The sequence below is a fragment of the Xiphophorus couchianus genome, chromosome 19 (assembly GCF_001444195.1).
Source record: "Xiphophorus couchianus chromosome 19, X_couchianus-1.0, whole genome shotgun sequence".
Lineage (NCBI taxonomy): Eukaryota > Metazoa > Chordata > Actinopteri > Cyprinodontiformes > Poeciliidae > Xiphophorus > Xiphophorus couchianus.
In genome coordinates, this window is record NC_040246.1 from 3,465,984 (window position 1) to 3,481,608 (window position 15,625).

Sequence of the window (15,625 nt, forward strand, 5' to 3'; positions counted from 1 at the left end):
AGCGGCTAAAGACCCCGGGACCGAACGCACGTTCTTCTAACTGGATGGGTTGAAACGGAAGAACATCAAGCCAGGCGAGTGTATTCCAACTCTTACTGCAACGCAGGTTATCTTTATTTGAAGCTTTAGTTAAGAATAGCTGGACAGTTGTGTGTCGTTTACATTATAACGAGGGTTTTTCAAAGTTTTGAGTGATGTCACAGCCCATAATATATGATTACTGACATATAGGATTTGATCAACCAAAACATCACCACGCTTTCTGCCGGGTTCTGCTCCGACGCCTGTTTAAGCGACAAAGGTGTTTGGCTTTTTTGCGATCGAATTGAATTCGATGGATGTCTCCGGGTTCTGCCCGCCCTTCTGTTTGCAGATTTATAAGGAGGGATCTTGGCTCCAGCAGCAGCTCCCCCCCGCCGCGGGGCTCGGCTCTTTTGGCTCGCTCGCCGCTTCCTTAGCAGAGGGTCTGCTGGCAGGAGCGACATCTGAACAGGTAACACAAACACAAGAACACGAGGAGCAAAAAAAACAAACGACCAAAAAATCCCACCTTTTTTGAAGTAGAAGCGGTTTTAGGCAGGCTTTCATCCCTGAAGCCGCCAGGCGGGCTGCACAGTTTGTGCTCATCGGTTTGTGCTGCGTGTTTGCAAACAGGCGTTTTTGTGTGTCTCTCTCTCTCTGCAAAGGTCATGAAGCCTCAAGCGGCAGAGCTCGTCTCTGAAATCTCAAAGGTAAATTTCCCGTCATCCGCCGAGCTCGGTGTATTTAAAGAGACGCCACATCCTTCCACCGATGCATTTTACTAGTGGCAGCAGATAAAGCCTCTCCAGCGTGAAAAGATCGTTGGATTGTAGCTTCATTTTTTTTTTTCAATTGTTTATCTTGATTTTAAACCCTCAATAAAAAAAAATGAAACACTGGTTGTTAAAAAAATGACAAGAATTAACTTAAAGAAGGCTGAAAAAGTTGTCTTTTTTTGTCACATTATTAAAAGGAAAAAAAAAAGTCATGTGGTGGTTACTACAGCAACCAACCATCATGTCTCAACATGGAGATGCCGTGTTTTTACTGATGTGGCAGTTTGTTTTGTTGCTTTTTTTTTTTTTTTTACTTTGGTGTGATGTAAAAAAAAAAAAATGCATAGTGGTCACTACAGTGGACAGCTATCTAAAAGCCATTTTCTTGTGCTTCTTGTGGCTTTTTATGTTATAAATGCACACAGACCACTGAAGTGGACACTAATGCATCATAAAATACACCATCAACTACTAGCTATCAGCAGCAAAGGCAAGAAATTATTTTTGTTAAATCCAATATGGCCGACAGACAAAAAAAACATGCCAACCGACCCGGTACCTCCTTCTACTGTAGACGACTCTTGCAGGTAAAAAATAAATATTGTGACATCAGATAACCCCTAAGGAACAATACAACTGATGTATTTTTCAAATAACTTTGTATTTGGAGAAAATTACAATTGATCACCTAAAAAAATAATTTTTTTTACTAATTGCTTTTTCTACCTTTTTTTATGCCTTAAGAAAATCAACAAAAAAAAAAAAGAAAAAAAATTCTGGCACAGGATAATATGCATGAATTCATAATTCATGCATGAAAGGGTTAAAGCCTTATAAAACACATTGAAAGTTTATGGTTGTAACAGGAGCCGTTTCAGAAAAGATCAAGCCTCTGTAGCATCACGCCGTTGTTCACTGTGTGCCTCCGTAGTTGCAGTGCATGGTCACAGAACTGAAGACGGGCTTCGCCAGCGCCCTGCTGGAGCTCGGTCAGATCCAGCATGGAGACTCGCACCTGAGGGAGGAGATGGAGGAGAACAGGAGGAGCTGTCAGAAAAAAGCTTTCCGCTTGGAGGCGCTGGTCGAGTCGCTGAGGGTGAGGCGGGACGGAGCCGTCCGTCCAGCGCACGGCAACAGGGATCAACGTTTGACTGTGACCGGGCTTTTTATTTATTTATTTATTTTTCCCCTCCCACAGGAGGAACTTGGAGTGCTGAGGAGTCAAATTGTGCAGCTGTACGGCAACAGGCCCGGGCCTGAGCCGGACGGAAAGGGCCTCACGTCCAAACCAAGAGAAAGGTACGACAGATAAAAAACCAGAAATGTTTCCTCTGGCTTAGAAGGACGGAAATCCAAACAGGCATTTTGAGCAGGATTCTGATTTTAAGGTTGTGGCTCCTTACGTCTGACAAGATAACAAATTTTGCTGGGCGATAAGTTGTTCCAGACGTTATCGCGATAAACGATGATATTGTTGTTGTGAGACGATTTTTAAGTAATATAATGGTAATGGCATAATAATAATTATGCAAAAACACATTCTCAAACATCAACAAACTTTTTTTTTTCTTCTCAGAAGAGTTTTTGCGGCGCTAGTGACTCGTATGTTTTGCGACAGTAGGCAGACAGGAAAGAGGGCGAGGAGAGGGGGGAAGACATGCGGAAAAGGTCGCCGGAACCGGGAGTCGAACCCGCGACGTCCGCGTCGAGGATTAAGGCCTCCAAACGTTTGGCGTGCTAAACCCCGGCGCCACCACGGCACGCCCCAATAAACTTTAAAGTGTAATGAACATTTAGCACTGGAACTGGAAGAGATTTTAAATCTCCAAAATAAATGAATAAAGCAACAGAAACAACAAATAAAATGAATTACTCAGTAATCCTCAATTATCCTCCAAAAAGACTTTTGTCATCTAGTTTTTGGCAGAAAGAGAAAAAAACGATAAATTATGCCAAGGGAAGTTACTGAGTTTGTTTTAATTTATCATGCGATGAATTGATTTATTGATTATTGTGAGTGGCCTAATCATATATCTGTCATCTATTATGCATTATATTGTATATTACATTATTATAAGTATTACATGTGTACACACACATATGCAATGTGTGTCCCTAAAGCTATCACTACCAATTGCCATTTAATGTTGTGTTTATTTCATTTATTATTTATTTACTTGTTCTTGATTTTTGTTGTGTGCCATCTCATCTCATCTCATCGGACCACAGAGAAGGATTTTAAATTTTTAAATGCTTTCAGGTTGGATAAATGCGGCGGGCAGCAAAACGTGTGCTATTTTTAATCCCTGAAAAATACGTCAGACCAGCTGAGAAATCTCTCTCCATCTGTCTCCTGTCGCCTTCCAGCGATCCAGCAGAGCCAGCCGGTGACCAGGGGGTTTGCGAGTGTTGTGCTCCTCCACCGGCCTGCCTGTCCCGAGGGAAGCTGCTCCTTCACTGCTTCCTTCAGGGCCTGAAGGCCGGGCTGAGCGAAGGGACAGGTCAGCCCCGAGGTTCTGCAATGTTCCGGCCCATTAAGACAATTGTTTTTGGATTTAAAAAGCTTTCCAAATGGGATTCAACCAGAGCCGGGACACATTTGGATTCAGCCCTGAGCAGGATTTTATTTGGGGTCCCATCTTAGTAAACTTCTAAAGAAAGGGGAAAAAAAATACAAATAAAAAATAGAGACTTCATGCTTATTCATTCATTAGCTCGTTTTCAACATACATTTACTGTAAATTAGACTACAAAGGTTTTTCTTGGTAAAGTTGCATTCAATTTGTTAGTTTTTTATAGTTTAGTTATTATTATTATTATTTTTTCCTTACTCTTTCAAATTGAGGTCCATAAAAGGTAAACGACACATTTTTCTTTTCAAGTTGTAGTTCATGTGTGAGAAACCAAGCGTTCTTGAGCTCCCTCTGCTGGCCAAACAGCTTTAGCCCTCAGGGCGCCTTTGAGTTTCACATACGGCCTCTGTGCAGACTGGAAGTTCAGCTTCCAAAGTGAATCATCTGAACCATGAATAATGAAAATAAAATATTCCAACACCAGGAAACCTGAGGACAGACTTCCATTTCTTGTTGTGCAGATGCTCGACATCAGGTGGCCATGCAGCTCCTGCACTCCGAGTGGGAATACGTGTCGACCCTGAACCAGCTGTACGACAAGTACAAAACGCCGCCAGCTCACCAGACGACCGTAGAGCCGCAGTGAGTGTCGCCTCGGTTAGAACTGTGTTAAAACCGGAGAGAAAGTCGCCGCTTTGTGTGACTGAGATCATGAAGAGTCAGAGAGGTTTCCCTCTGTCGTGTGACCCAGTCAGACGTATGTGAGGTGCGTGGAGCAGCTCCTGCAGCGACACGTGCTCTTCAGGAACACCCTGCAGGAGAGGTTATCCGCCGAACACTGGAAGTCTCTGGTCGGCGACATCCTGGTGCAGCTCATCGGCCAAAACGACGTGAGATCTTCCCTCTTTTTAAGTCACTTCCAGACATTTTGGTCCGTCATCGCTGCTGCTGACTTTGACTTTGGTTGTCCAGACAGCTTTTTCAGATATGTACCTCGGATACACGACGACCTTGGCGTCGTTCCTCTCACTCGAGTTCAACCGGCTGAATCAGCAAGGGAAAGGCCTCCGAACACAGGTAGGTAACACGTGACAACGTGCTGACCGTACACCAGTACGTCACAACTGGGAGGACATGGTCGCCGATGGCAACTTTCTGGTCGTTCCCACAGAGCGGCCAGATGGAGAGAGACGAAATAAAACTGCTGTCTTTGCTGTTGGCTCCTGTTGCTAGGATTCACAGCTACCTGAGTCACATTCAGGTGAGTTAGTGAGAGTCCAAATGTAATAGATCAACACAACATTGTGCTGAAAGGGAAATTAAATATCGCCGTGACTCATATTCATTCAAGACCAACCAAAGAGTTATTGTAGATGTGGGCATCTCCTGTAGCGGTCTGTATTACAACGAATTTGAAAAACAAAGCCTCTGACTGAAGGTGCTCTGCTTTTCTATGAAAATATTACAATGCAAATTCAGAGACGTGTGGCATGCAATTCTGTTCAGCCCCCATGAGTCAATACATTGTGGAAATGCTGAGAGAAAAGTATCCCCCACACCATGACGCTGCCACCACCGTGTTTTACTTTTGAGAGGGGTGTGCAATTTTAATTTAGCTAGTGTTTTGCAAACAGGCTACAAGGTTCAGTTCTGGTCTGATATGAGGACAGCCGTCCGCAGCATCGTCTGTAAAGTGACTTCATCTGACTTTCTTTAAAAAGTGCGTTTCTTAGTGGCAAGACTAGTACAGGATGTTTGTGCCTCCTTAGAGTCTTAAAAAGCCTTAAAGTGATGCAGCTAAGTATTAAGGCCTTAAAAATGCCAAATTCATTTTAAAAACCGTAAGTTAGCCTTAAATATGCTAAACACAAGTCTCAAATTTTGCTGTGGCTGGACTATTTAATCTCTTATGTAGTTTTGTTGATTGTGGCAGTAATTTGAGGCTTGTGCCGACATCTTCAGTGTCTTGAGGCGGCGGGAACTAGCTGCTAGCAAACCTCTGCTAGCTATTTAGCAGGCTTTTTTGCATCTCTCTTAGGTAAGTGTATTATCACTTGGTTGGACAATATTTGTTTTTGCCACTGCCTCACTTTTGTTCCCAGCCAACGTGAGTCAGCATGATCTCTCAATCTCCCCTCATATTTACAGGTTTTTCGGTCTTAAATTTCCTTCAGGCCGACATTGAAAAGGTCTTAAAAAGCCTTAAATTTGGCTCGCTGAAACCAACAGACCCCCTGTATTATCTGCACTCGACAGATCCTATTCATGGATTTCACCGGATTTTATAAAAGAAACAAAAGAGTAAAATCAAAGTCAGCCCCAGAATTCAGAATACGCGAGTTTGGGGTTGTAATATGAACACGGAAAGGATTTTTGCCAGCTAATGTACTAACAGCAATGCGTAAAATGTCAACTATATTACAACTGGCTTAACTTGCAATATTTCCTTGTATTCCCGTTGAAGAACCTGCTGCAGTGGACCGGTAAGGAGCATCCCGACTGCAGCCTGTTGTTGGGGTCTGAGAGAGCTCTGAGGAGCGTCTTGTCCCGCTGTCACGTGACCTTGGAGGAGGATGTTCGATGGGAGGAAGACGAGGAAGCTGGGCAAAGGTGAGGAAGTACAACCGGAGAGTGATTTGCAGGACAGAAGCTATCCCAACGTTTTTGCGCAGTTCTGTTGAAAAGTTTATATGATCTTTATTTGGGGCTTTTGCTGATGTTTTTGGGCCATTTTTTCTGCGGTGGAATGATGATGCGCCATACAACAAAACTTGGTGCTCCAGCCTGAATTTAGTGTGGAGTTATTTTGAATCCTCCAACATTTAACTTCCAACTGTGAGACCAAGTGGCTCAGTGGGTGATGTTAAGCTACCTCCACTGTGGACAGAAACACTTCCAGTCCATGACAGACTGGAGCTTTGGTGATTCCAGGATTGATCTTGAGCCTCTTGACCGATTCCCTTTCATATTAAGTTGGGTCAGATGGTTGAAACAGGGAGCTACAGCTGGACATTGAGTCCAAATGCACTTTAAAACTGGATTTGGAGATGACAAATCTAACTTCTCCAGTGGTTTTGACGTCATTTCATTTGTAACAGTATGAATTACAAACCAAGGCTAGGTTCATGTCAGGAATCCAACTAATTTCAGTTCATTCTACCAATTTTGCCTGGATGAATTCTGCATATTTAATCAAATACTATTCATTCTGTAAGTTTGACCCCATGTGAATAGAGAAAGTTTAAACTTTAGCACCAGATTCTCATTTTTACAGTGTCTGCAGCCCATTTTCATTGTGTTTCTCACATTTAGTATGCAACAGTCATGTCTTTCATTCATTAGATTTCACTTTTGAACTTAAATCTTTAAATGTTAGTTATGATTTGATGCTGAGAGATTCGTTCCTGACGTGAACAGCGCCCCCTGTGATGCTGCAGCCGCTGCGTCCTCTGGAAGCTGCTGCACGAGGAGCCAGCAGATGAGAGCGGAGTCCAGCTCTGCTGCTCAGAGGTATGTAGACCTCGGCGTTGTTGCAGCAGCTCGGAGATCTGGACGATTCAAATTGGCGTCCAAAAGTGGGATTTCCCTGCTGACGGTCTTTTTGTCTCAGAGACGTCCAGCCGGCTGCTCCCCTCACCAACGGGGTGGACGGCGGTCACTCCATGCGCCTGGAGTGCTGGTCCTGCAGCCCGGTGAGGAGGAAGGGCTTCCTGAGAGACCGGGCCGCCCTGAGGCAGCCAGTCTGCCACTGCGGTCACGCGTGCTGCTCTCTGCTCGCTCCAGACGCCGCAGGATGGGGAGAAAACAGCGACTCGGGTCAGGGCACCTTCAGCCAGCCCACGGTGAAATCCACCAACGACCCGGAGACGACGCGCGCAAACAGCGAGACGGACGACACCTCCGCCTTTGACTACTCCTCCGTCACCTCCTGCAGCCCGGACGGCACCCTGCGGAGGGAGGCGATGGACACCAACAGCGGGGAGGACGACGAAGACGAGGAGGACAGCCAGGTGCCGGTGCTGCTGAAGCCCTCATTCAGCCAGGAGTATCCGGCGCCGGAAACCAGAGGCAGAACTGTGTGTGTGAGGTGGCAGATTCCCAGATTCACCCCTCACCCTCCTCTTAGGAGCCCCGCAGGGCCGTATGTGGACGGACCGACACCGTGCCTCATCAGCTCCTTTGGGAAGAGATTGGTCAGCCTGAGGAAAGGGTCGCCTCCTCCACATCTGAAAAGTGCCTTCAGGCCCATCTGGGACGATCCATCCAAGCAGGTACTTCAACATTTTGCTTGTTTGGATCCAACGTCTGCGTTGGTGAAGGACCTTTAGCTGTAGAATGTTTTCATTTTCATATCTTGTTGCTGATCCTCAATTAAGAGTTCTGGACTTGGTCATTCTAAGATACGAGTATGCTTTGATCAAAATCATTCCACTTTTGGCTCTGTTGTGTGTGTCTAACACATAAAATTTCAAGAAATAACACCAATGCTTATGGTTATAACGTGACAAAATTCAGAGAATTCTCTGTATATGACTATTTTTGCACTTTATCTATAAAAAGTCCCACAGCTGGGAATAAAAGGAGGCCATTGAAGTGGATTTTAACTATGCAAAAACTTTGTAGCTCAACCTTGATCCTCGGGATCCACCATCTCGCACATTTGAGATGTTTCCCTGCTTCTCCACATGTAATGAAATTGCATGGTCTCTAAAAGGACCTCTGCTGAACTTTACGCCAATAGAATAGAATTCAACTATATTGTCATTGCACTGTCACAAGTACAACCAACGAGATGTAGTAAGCTGATTGAATCGTGTCACTTAGGCGTTAGAGCAGGTGCTTTTCAAAAACATGATGGACAGCGAGTCCCGAGGACTGGGAATACTTTAAGAAACACCCTGGGACGGGGAAAACATGCATGTTAGCTTATTTGGTCTTTCTAAATTGGACTTAGGTATGTGTGTGTGTGTGTGAACCAGGTTCTTATATCCTTGTGGGGACCTAGGTCTGTCTACAATGTGGGGTTGTGGGGACATTTTTTTGGTCTCCATGAGGGAAAACGCTGTTTTTGAGTTAGAGGTTAGGTTTAGGGTTAAGGTGTGAATTGACTTTTGGTCAGAGTGAGGCATGTGATGATTAGGTTGTAGAAAATAACTTGAAGTCAATGTAAAGCCCCCACAAGATACATAAACATGACTGTGTGGGTGTTTGTGTAATGTGTGGTCTTGTTTTTGATACCATATAAGGACCATTTTCCTAACAAATGCTAGGTAGTGAGGAGCGACTGCTGTTAAAATGCTGCTTTTGGGTGAGTTAAGTTTTAAGGCTAAGGTTTGAATTGAGTTGAGGTTTTTAGTGCAAGGGTCCAAATAAATTATAAATGAACAGAAGTCGATGCAATATTCGTGAAACTAGAATGACAAATGTGTGTGTTCACGGTACACCCCCCCTAAACCCAATCCCCAACGCCCCACGATGCAAGAAGAAGAAATGGAGATTGTGTTGAGTTTGGCTCCCCCGTGTGGCCAGAAGATATAACCGCAAACAAAATCAGATTAGCTTTCAAGAATCGATGCATTTATAAAACAGTTTAAAAAAAATCTCAACACTTATTTTTGTGTTCTAGATCAGATCAAAGCATATTGACGTAATGTGCCCTCTGATGCTCTTCCTCTGTTCCTTTAAATGTGAACGACCGTCTGGATCAGGCCGATTCCGCCCCAGAGAGGGACAACAGACCTGCTGGGTTCGTTCCAGCTCCAGCTTCAGCGAGGAACTACTTCCAAGCTTTCGCTCCCAGCAGGGAAAACCTGAGGTGACCTCAGTAGTAAACGATGCATTGGCTTCACATGGACGTTGAACTGCTCATCACGGCCTTCGGTCTTATAGATAAAAAAATAAAATTACTGATTGTATTTGAACTTTTATTTCATAATGCAAAGGTGTGTGCACATGTTTTAATGTCGAATCTCTCCAGCAAGCGATATATAAATAATTTATGCTAATATATTAATGTTAAAATAAATTGTAGATTGGCAACATGCGCCGCGTTGCTGCTTCTGGCATCATTCTGGATGGATAGTTTTTCTATTTTACCAGTTAAAATGGTCAATAAAAAAAAATTCTCAGTTGATTTTCTGGATCTGACCATATTTTAAAACACTTCACACCTTGCATGTATGGATGAGGTCACAACAATCATTTGGTTTTATGTTATATTGTTTGTTGTATCATTCCGTCCAGGAAGAGAAACACTTCAAATTTACGATGATGAGAGTGAAGCTAAACCAACCTTTGTGTCTTTCCGTCCTCAGGCCTGCGCCTGCTCAGCAGCGAGGGACCTATGGACCAGCCGTGGACGGGGGGGGACTGTGGGACAGTGAGGACAGCGAGGGACCCTGCAGCACAGTTTGACTTTTTAACCAAAAAAAAACTTGAAAAGCAAAACATCTAGATGCTCTTCATTTGAATAAATCCACTTGAGATGTTTTGTGTGCAACAAAAATTGCTGGTCTGCCTCTGTGGTTGAATGGATCCTCAGCGTCACAAAGCTTCCCAAATTATTGAGCTTGGAAGGGATTTTCTGAAGTCCAATATTTGCTAAAATGGCCCATGCTCTATAGCCGAGACTGCATAAGTTAGAATAAAATAAAGTCACTTATTAGTGTTTTGTTATCCAATAACTATAAATTAAGCCCCTTATTTTGAATCTGTTTTTCTAGCAAGACGTCCAATCTGACAGGCTAAGAAAGCGAAATAACCAGCCACTCTGGAGGAGCTGCAGAGAGCCGCAGCTGAACGGTGAACTCGACCTTTACGGAAGAGCTGGAAGAAAAGAGCAGCTTATTAAACAGGAAATCACAGGAAGTTCAGTTTGCCATGTGTACATATATAGACGACAGCAAGACAAAACTGAACATATGATCTCCCTGGTGAAACATGGTGTTGGCAGCATCATGGTCTGGAGATTGTTTTTTTTGTAGCACCTTATCTGAAGGCGTGTGCATAACACTGACTGACATAACACCTGTTATAAACATGAAGGAGTCCTTATGAATGTTTACAACTGTTGTAATTCGGCAAATAATCACATTATTAATGCAAAGTTGGCCATTTTAATGCAAATTTTAATAGAACATTGCATTAAAAGTGTCATTTACCAAATTTACTTCATGACAACATTCATGAAGACTTATTCATGTTTACGACAGTCTCACATCAGTCTTATGCACACACCTTCAAATAGTGTTACAGATTTTTGTTTTCCCAGCAGTGATGGGGATGACTGGAGGATGGATGAAAATAAATACAAAGGAGATCTGGAAGGAAATCTGCCCAGACTTGATGACTGGTCTTTTCTTTCCATTTCTCTGCACTACTTTGCTTTGGCCTACAAATAGGAAACAAGAAAACCTGACAAAATGTCAATAACGTCATAGTTCCAGTACATAAAAGAAACAAACAAGAGATAAGTGGTTCAGTACAAAATAAGACTGGGTGATTTATTAATCTCATCAAGATCATTAATACAAAGCAGTTAAAAGGCCACATACCATCAAACAAACTGATTGCTGGATCAAGCTGTTACAGTGCCATCAACAGAGAACTTAATAGTTATTTTGAGGATGGGGGCGGGTGGAGGTGAGAGGGGCGGTTTGAAACAACAACAACAAAAAAGAAACCTTGGTAAGATCAACCCCATCAATACTGACATGGGAGACTCTGAGACGGGCAAAACAAGAGACAAAACGACAAAGTGTTCTCACATGATACCAGAACGACAATCCTCCCAAACACCGCGTTGCAAGACTAGTTTGAAAAACTCCATCATCATCACCCTTCTCCTCCTCCTCCTTTTACCTGAACTCAAAGTGAATGAGCAAAATGTATTTATATATATATATATATATATATATTTTTTTTTTTTTTAAAGAGTTGTTCGTGGCGATTAGACGCCGACCGAGCGTTCAGGTGAGATGGAAAATGTCAGAAAAATAAAGAAAAGAAACAAACTGAGGTGGTAGACTTGTGTCTTTCCTGGCCTGATCTGTGTTGCCCAGGGTCACTGCATTTACAAACATTCCTGTGACAACTGTGGCTCTTAAACAGTACAGCCTAAAGTGCACAAAGTGTGTTACTCCCACCCCCCCCCAAAAAAACACACACACACAAAAAAAAAACAGCCCCCCAATTCTTTACTATGCGCCAAAACTTGTGACTTGAATATATTCCATTGCGACTTTAATACTACTCCAACCTCTGTTTGATGAGCGTAAGCATCAAAAAGTCTTTGAAAGGGAGATAAAAAGGCAATTAGTAGGATGTACAAAGTGAAGCGCGTCGTCTATGTAAGTGCTTGGCGTATTAAACTGGATCGTTTCCATTGCTTTAAAGCACCAGAGGAGGTCGGGGGGGGAAATCAATGGCTTTTCCTGGGAAATAATTGCAGTGGCTGAACTGGAGATTGTCTGCAAATTAGCAACAGTGACTTGTTTTTATTTTTTTTTACATTTTATTTCAAGCCCACTGTAGCAGCGTTGGATTCTTAAGAAAGAGACTGAAAAAAGGGTGGATGATGATACGTTGAGACGGAGGGAGGAGGGAAAGGATTTTCACTTTATACAAATGACTCACTTAGTGTATACATGTTATATATACACACAGCATGAACAAACGTACAGTTTTTTTTGTTTTATAGTGTATAGCTTTTGTTCTAAACATTACATAGGCGACTTTTTTTTTTTTCTTCCTTTTTCCATTTTTAAGCGTTTTAGACACCGTCTGCTTTATTTCCGTAAAGTAGAAAACGAACTAAAAAGGCACATCCGAGCGCGAGGCGTGCATCGTTTCAGTCTGTCCGAATTGAAACCAAATGTTTCAAGCCAGAGAAAAAAAAAAAAAAAAAAAAAAGAGGAAGAAGTTGGGTTAAAAAGTTCCTTTTTTTGTTGTTGTTTTTTTGTGGGTTTCAGGCATCAGGAGCAGCCGCTAGGGGGGGGAGGGGAGAGAAAAGGGGAGGAGGAAGAGGAGGGTGAAAGGCTGAGCCACCCTCCTCCTAAAGCTTTGGTGGGAGAAAAGCTTCCAGTGCAAAAGGTTTCAACACAAATAAAGAAGCTGGAGTTGAGGGCAGGAGGAGCACAGTGTCGGACAGCAGCGTGACGTCCGGGTGGAGGAGGCGGGTGGGGTCGGTTAAGACGTCGGTGTCATAGAGTGAGGTCCGTCCAACTTAAACCTGCTGACTTTGCCCAACGCTTTGTGCAAACGGAGTGTTCTTGGCTCAGCTGTCATGTCCGTCTGGGCCAATAGGACTGGGGTCAGAGGTCACCACTGTTGGATTTTTCTTTTTTTTTCTTTTTTTTTTTTTTTTTAGAAAAAAAAAACAACAAAAAAAAGGCAACTTTTCTTTTGTGGCTGTGGAGAGGCTTTTAGGCAAACAACCTCCAAAAAAACCCCCAAAAAAACAAACAAAACAAATAAAGACAGTTTGCTACTTTACAGTCACAGTGTACAGCTTGAGATACAAAGTGAGGGAGGGGAACAGCGGCGGGGGGGGATTCAGCTCTTTGTAGTGTTTCGTTTAGTGTTTAGAATCGCTTTAAAAACAAAAAGGAAATCCCTTTTCCCCCTGCATAAAATAAGACTTTGGCAACTGTCTTCAGTTAGTAGGAAAGAAACAAACAAACAAAAAAAAAAGACAAAAGCGAAGCGGATCAGCCGCCCGCCCCCCTCCACCCCTGACAGGAAGGGCTTCGGACGATCTCTGAGGTTGTGGAGCTCTGAGCTGCAGAGGGAATGCGGACTGACGTCAATGCCCAAAAAGAAACGGAGAAAGAAGCGTGATTGAGGCTACGGAGTCTGAGGAGCCTTGGGGGTCAAGACGCTCCTACCAGGAGCTGGCCGTCCCTGCGCCGGGCAGACGCTGACAGGTTGTTTGCTAGCTGGCACGGCGGTGTGCGTGTCGTCGTTGGCACAGAGGGTTTGCGGAGGAGGCGGAGCTACTGATCCCCTGAGCAGACGAGGCAGGTGTGGCGGGATTGTTGCAGAGCAGCTCCTGTTCTTTTCAGATCAGCGGCTCTTGAGTTATTTTGGTGGCTTACGGGGGCGGAGCCTCGCTCACTGGCTGCCGTCGGTGTTCTCCACCAATGGGAGGCTCTGCAGCGGCGGCTGCAGGGCCTCCCGCTTATATGTCTTTGGCGGGAGCTTGGGGAGCTGCGGGACGGGGTTGTGACGCGGGGGCACGGGCGGGGCGGCGGTGGGGAGCGGACAGAGGCTGTTCTGGCTGGCGCTGAGGGGGCAGCCCCGCCGGGGAACGCGCGGCGACGGCGTGCTGGGCGGCGTGTTGGGCGAGCTGGGCGAGCTGTTCAGGTCCCAGTTGTAGCGGGCCACGCCCGGGCCAGGCGACGGCTGCGGGTAGTTGATGAAGATCTCCGGAGGCCGCAGGGGCACCGGCGGGGGCGTGTCGGGAAGCGGGTCCCGGGGCGGCGGAGGCGGCGGGCTGGGCAGGGGTCCGTCATAGTGGGGGCCGTTGTAGAGCGGAGACCGGTGCTGGTTCCTCGGCAGCGGGGGGAGCCGCGGAGGGATGGCGGGGGGGCTGTCGCACATGGAGCTCTGCTGACACACACACACACACACACATGTTTGCGCAGCTATCTTTGCATCAACTTTCCATTGACTTCCATTCATTTCTACAGCCTAAACCTTATCCTTACCCATTACATACCTAACCATAACCAAAACTCAATTCTCACCTTAGTCCTAAATATGACCCCTGACCCAAAAACAGTGTTTCCCCTTGTGGGGACCGAAGCCTGGTCCCCACAACGTAGTATATCGTTGTGGGGACCCACTGCTCCTATGTCAGGAAAATGGTCCCCACAAGGTATTAAAAACAAACGCACACACAGGTCAGAAAATCACCAAAACGTGTCATTTAATTATATTTATCGCCCCTTTCTTAATACTACAAAATAAAATCAGGTGCTTCTATTTTCCAGATCAGGGTTTTAACAGCTTTCAGGTTTTTTTAATTATAGTCTAGTTTTATTTTGTTGTGACTTTTTGTTCATATTATTCAGTTTATTATTATTCAGTCTTATTTATTTTTGAATAAAGTATTTTTTGTTAGGTTTTAGTTTTTAGAGTGTGTTTGCATTTTTTATTACTTATTATTAGTTAAATATTGCTTAGATTTTTTTCATTTATAGTAGTAGTTTTTTTTTAGGTGCAGAATTGAAAAAGGTCAAAGTTTTGTGATTATGTACACACTGATTGGACAATGAGTACTTAACAGAGGATACTATTTTCTAAAGATGTATTGATTATTGCTGACCAGCTGAATGGCATCGACGTTCATTAGAAAAGCTAATAAATAGATCCATAAACACAAAATCAGCAGTAGAAACAGCATCATGAAGACTAGTAGTGGTCACACTTCCACTAATCCGCTAACAGTGCAGCTAATTTTTAGTTTAGTGCTTTAGAACTATTGCCAACTTTGACCACTCAGATTCCCCTAAATTAATTTTTCCAGGTAAGTTCTAAAACGCTAATTTACTCGGCTGTAAACTTTCAGCTGAATGAAGCTCCAAATGTTTGGTTATCGACTGTTAGGAATGATTCAAGTAACGATTATATCCACGCTTTTATTTTGAAGTGGGCAAAGGTCCCTGTTGATGCACAAGTTCCCTTTCCCTTCCTCGTTGTTTTAGTAGAATCTGAACTACAGATTACTAAAAAACACACGACAGTTTAAGGATGTTTATTTGCTGAAGCCTTTAAAAACCTCCATCATTTCCTCTCAGTATTTTTTGTCTTGATCCGTCACATAATATTCATGTACCGGACAATTAAATGTATTGTTTATGTGAAAAATATGCAAAACCTTAAGAGATACTAAATCTGAATTAAGAAATTATACAAATAAAGTTTCCTGTTTTTCCACCTCCTCTTGCACTTCAACAGTCAACTGTCACGTTTTCATTTTGTCGGCGTTTCTTACTTTGGCTTCAGACACGGTGTCTTTCCTCCGAGGAGGCAAAGGAGGCGGCTTGGGTTCCTCTCCAAGCTGGTGGAGGCTGCCACAGGAGACGGACTGTAACTCTGCAAACCACAAAAACGGACAGGAAAATTAAAAAAGGAAATGAAGAAGAAAAAGAAAAAGCAGGAAAACTATGAGAATTAAAAACCGATCACTCACTTGACGGGTTCAGAAGACAGGGGAACATAGAGCCTGAAAAATGCAAACACAACGAGGCTGGT

The 15,625-nt window shown here is 43.9% G+C and overlaps 2 protein-coding genes across 3 annotated transcripts in view; one reads left to right on the forward strand and one right to left on the reverse strand.

Annotated features, from left to right (window-relative positions):
* Positions 1-334: 334 nt before the first annotated feature.
* On the forward strand, positions 335-11,519 carry LOC114134436 (uncharacterized). Its single transcript, XM_028001062.1, has 14 exons — positions 335-493; positions 687-731; positions 1,729-1,893; positions 1,996-2,096; positions 3,165-3,298; positions 3,892-4,012; positions 4,122-4,260; positions 4,343-4,447; positions 4,542-4,631; positions 5,835-5,980; positions 6,788-6,880; positions 6,981-7,641; positions 9,079-9,185; positions 9,685-11,519. Exons 1-14 carry the CDS (start codon positions 335-337, stop codon positions 9,782-9,784), a joined length of 2,166 nt encoding a protein of 721 aa, XP_027856863.1. The 3' UTR covers positions 9,785-11,519.
* A 360-nt stretch (positions 11,520-11,879) lies between these two features.
* The window catches only part of sos2 (son of sevenless homolog 2 (Drosophila)), a 52,511-nt gene continuing 48,765 nt past the window's right edge, over positions 11,880-15,625 (reverse strand). Inside the window, exons 21-23 of one of the 2 annotated variants that reach the window (XM_028001142.1) lie at positions 15,564-15,596; positions 15,366-15,466; positions 11,880-13,978 (exon numbers count right to left, since the gene is read on the reverse strand). In XM_028001142.1, the coding sequence (XP_027856943.1) occupies positions 13,481-13,978; positions 15,366-15,466; positions 15,564-15,596 (632 nt within the window). In that variant the 3' untranslated portion in view covers positions 11,880-13,480. The remainder of the gene's footprint in view (positions 13,979-15,365; positions 15,467-15,563; positions 15,597-15,625) is intronic. The other variant, XM_028001143.1, reaches the window with a different exon arrangement.

What these genes read in the sequence shown, in the direction of transcription:
- LOC114134436 (XM_028001062.1), top strand. Translation starts at nt 335, where the DNA reads ATGGATGTCTCCGGGTTCTGCCCGCCCTTCTGTTTGCAGATTTATAAG. An exon ending in CGGGCTGAGCGAAGGGACAG is followed by an intron (nt 3,299 to 3,891) that starts GTCAGCCCCGAG and finishes CTTGTTGTGCAG; the next exon opens with ATGCTCGACATCAGGTGGCC. An exon ending in AGCTCATCGGCCAAAACGAC is followed by an intron (nt 4,261 to 4,342) that starts GTGAGATCTTCC and finishes TTGGTTGTCCAG; the next exon opens with ACAGCTTTTTCAGATATGTA.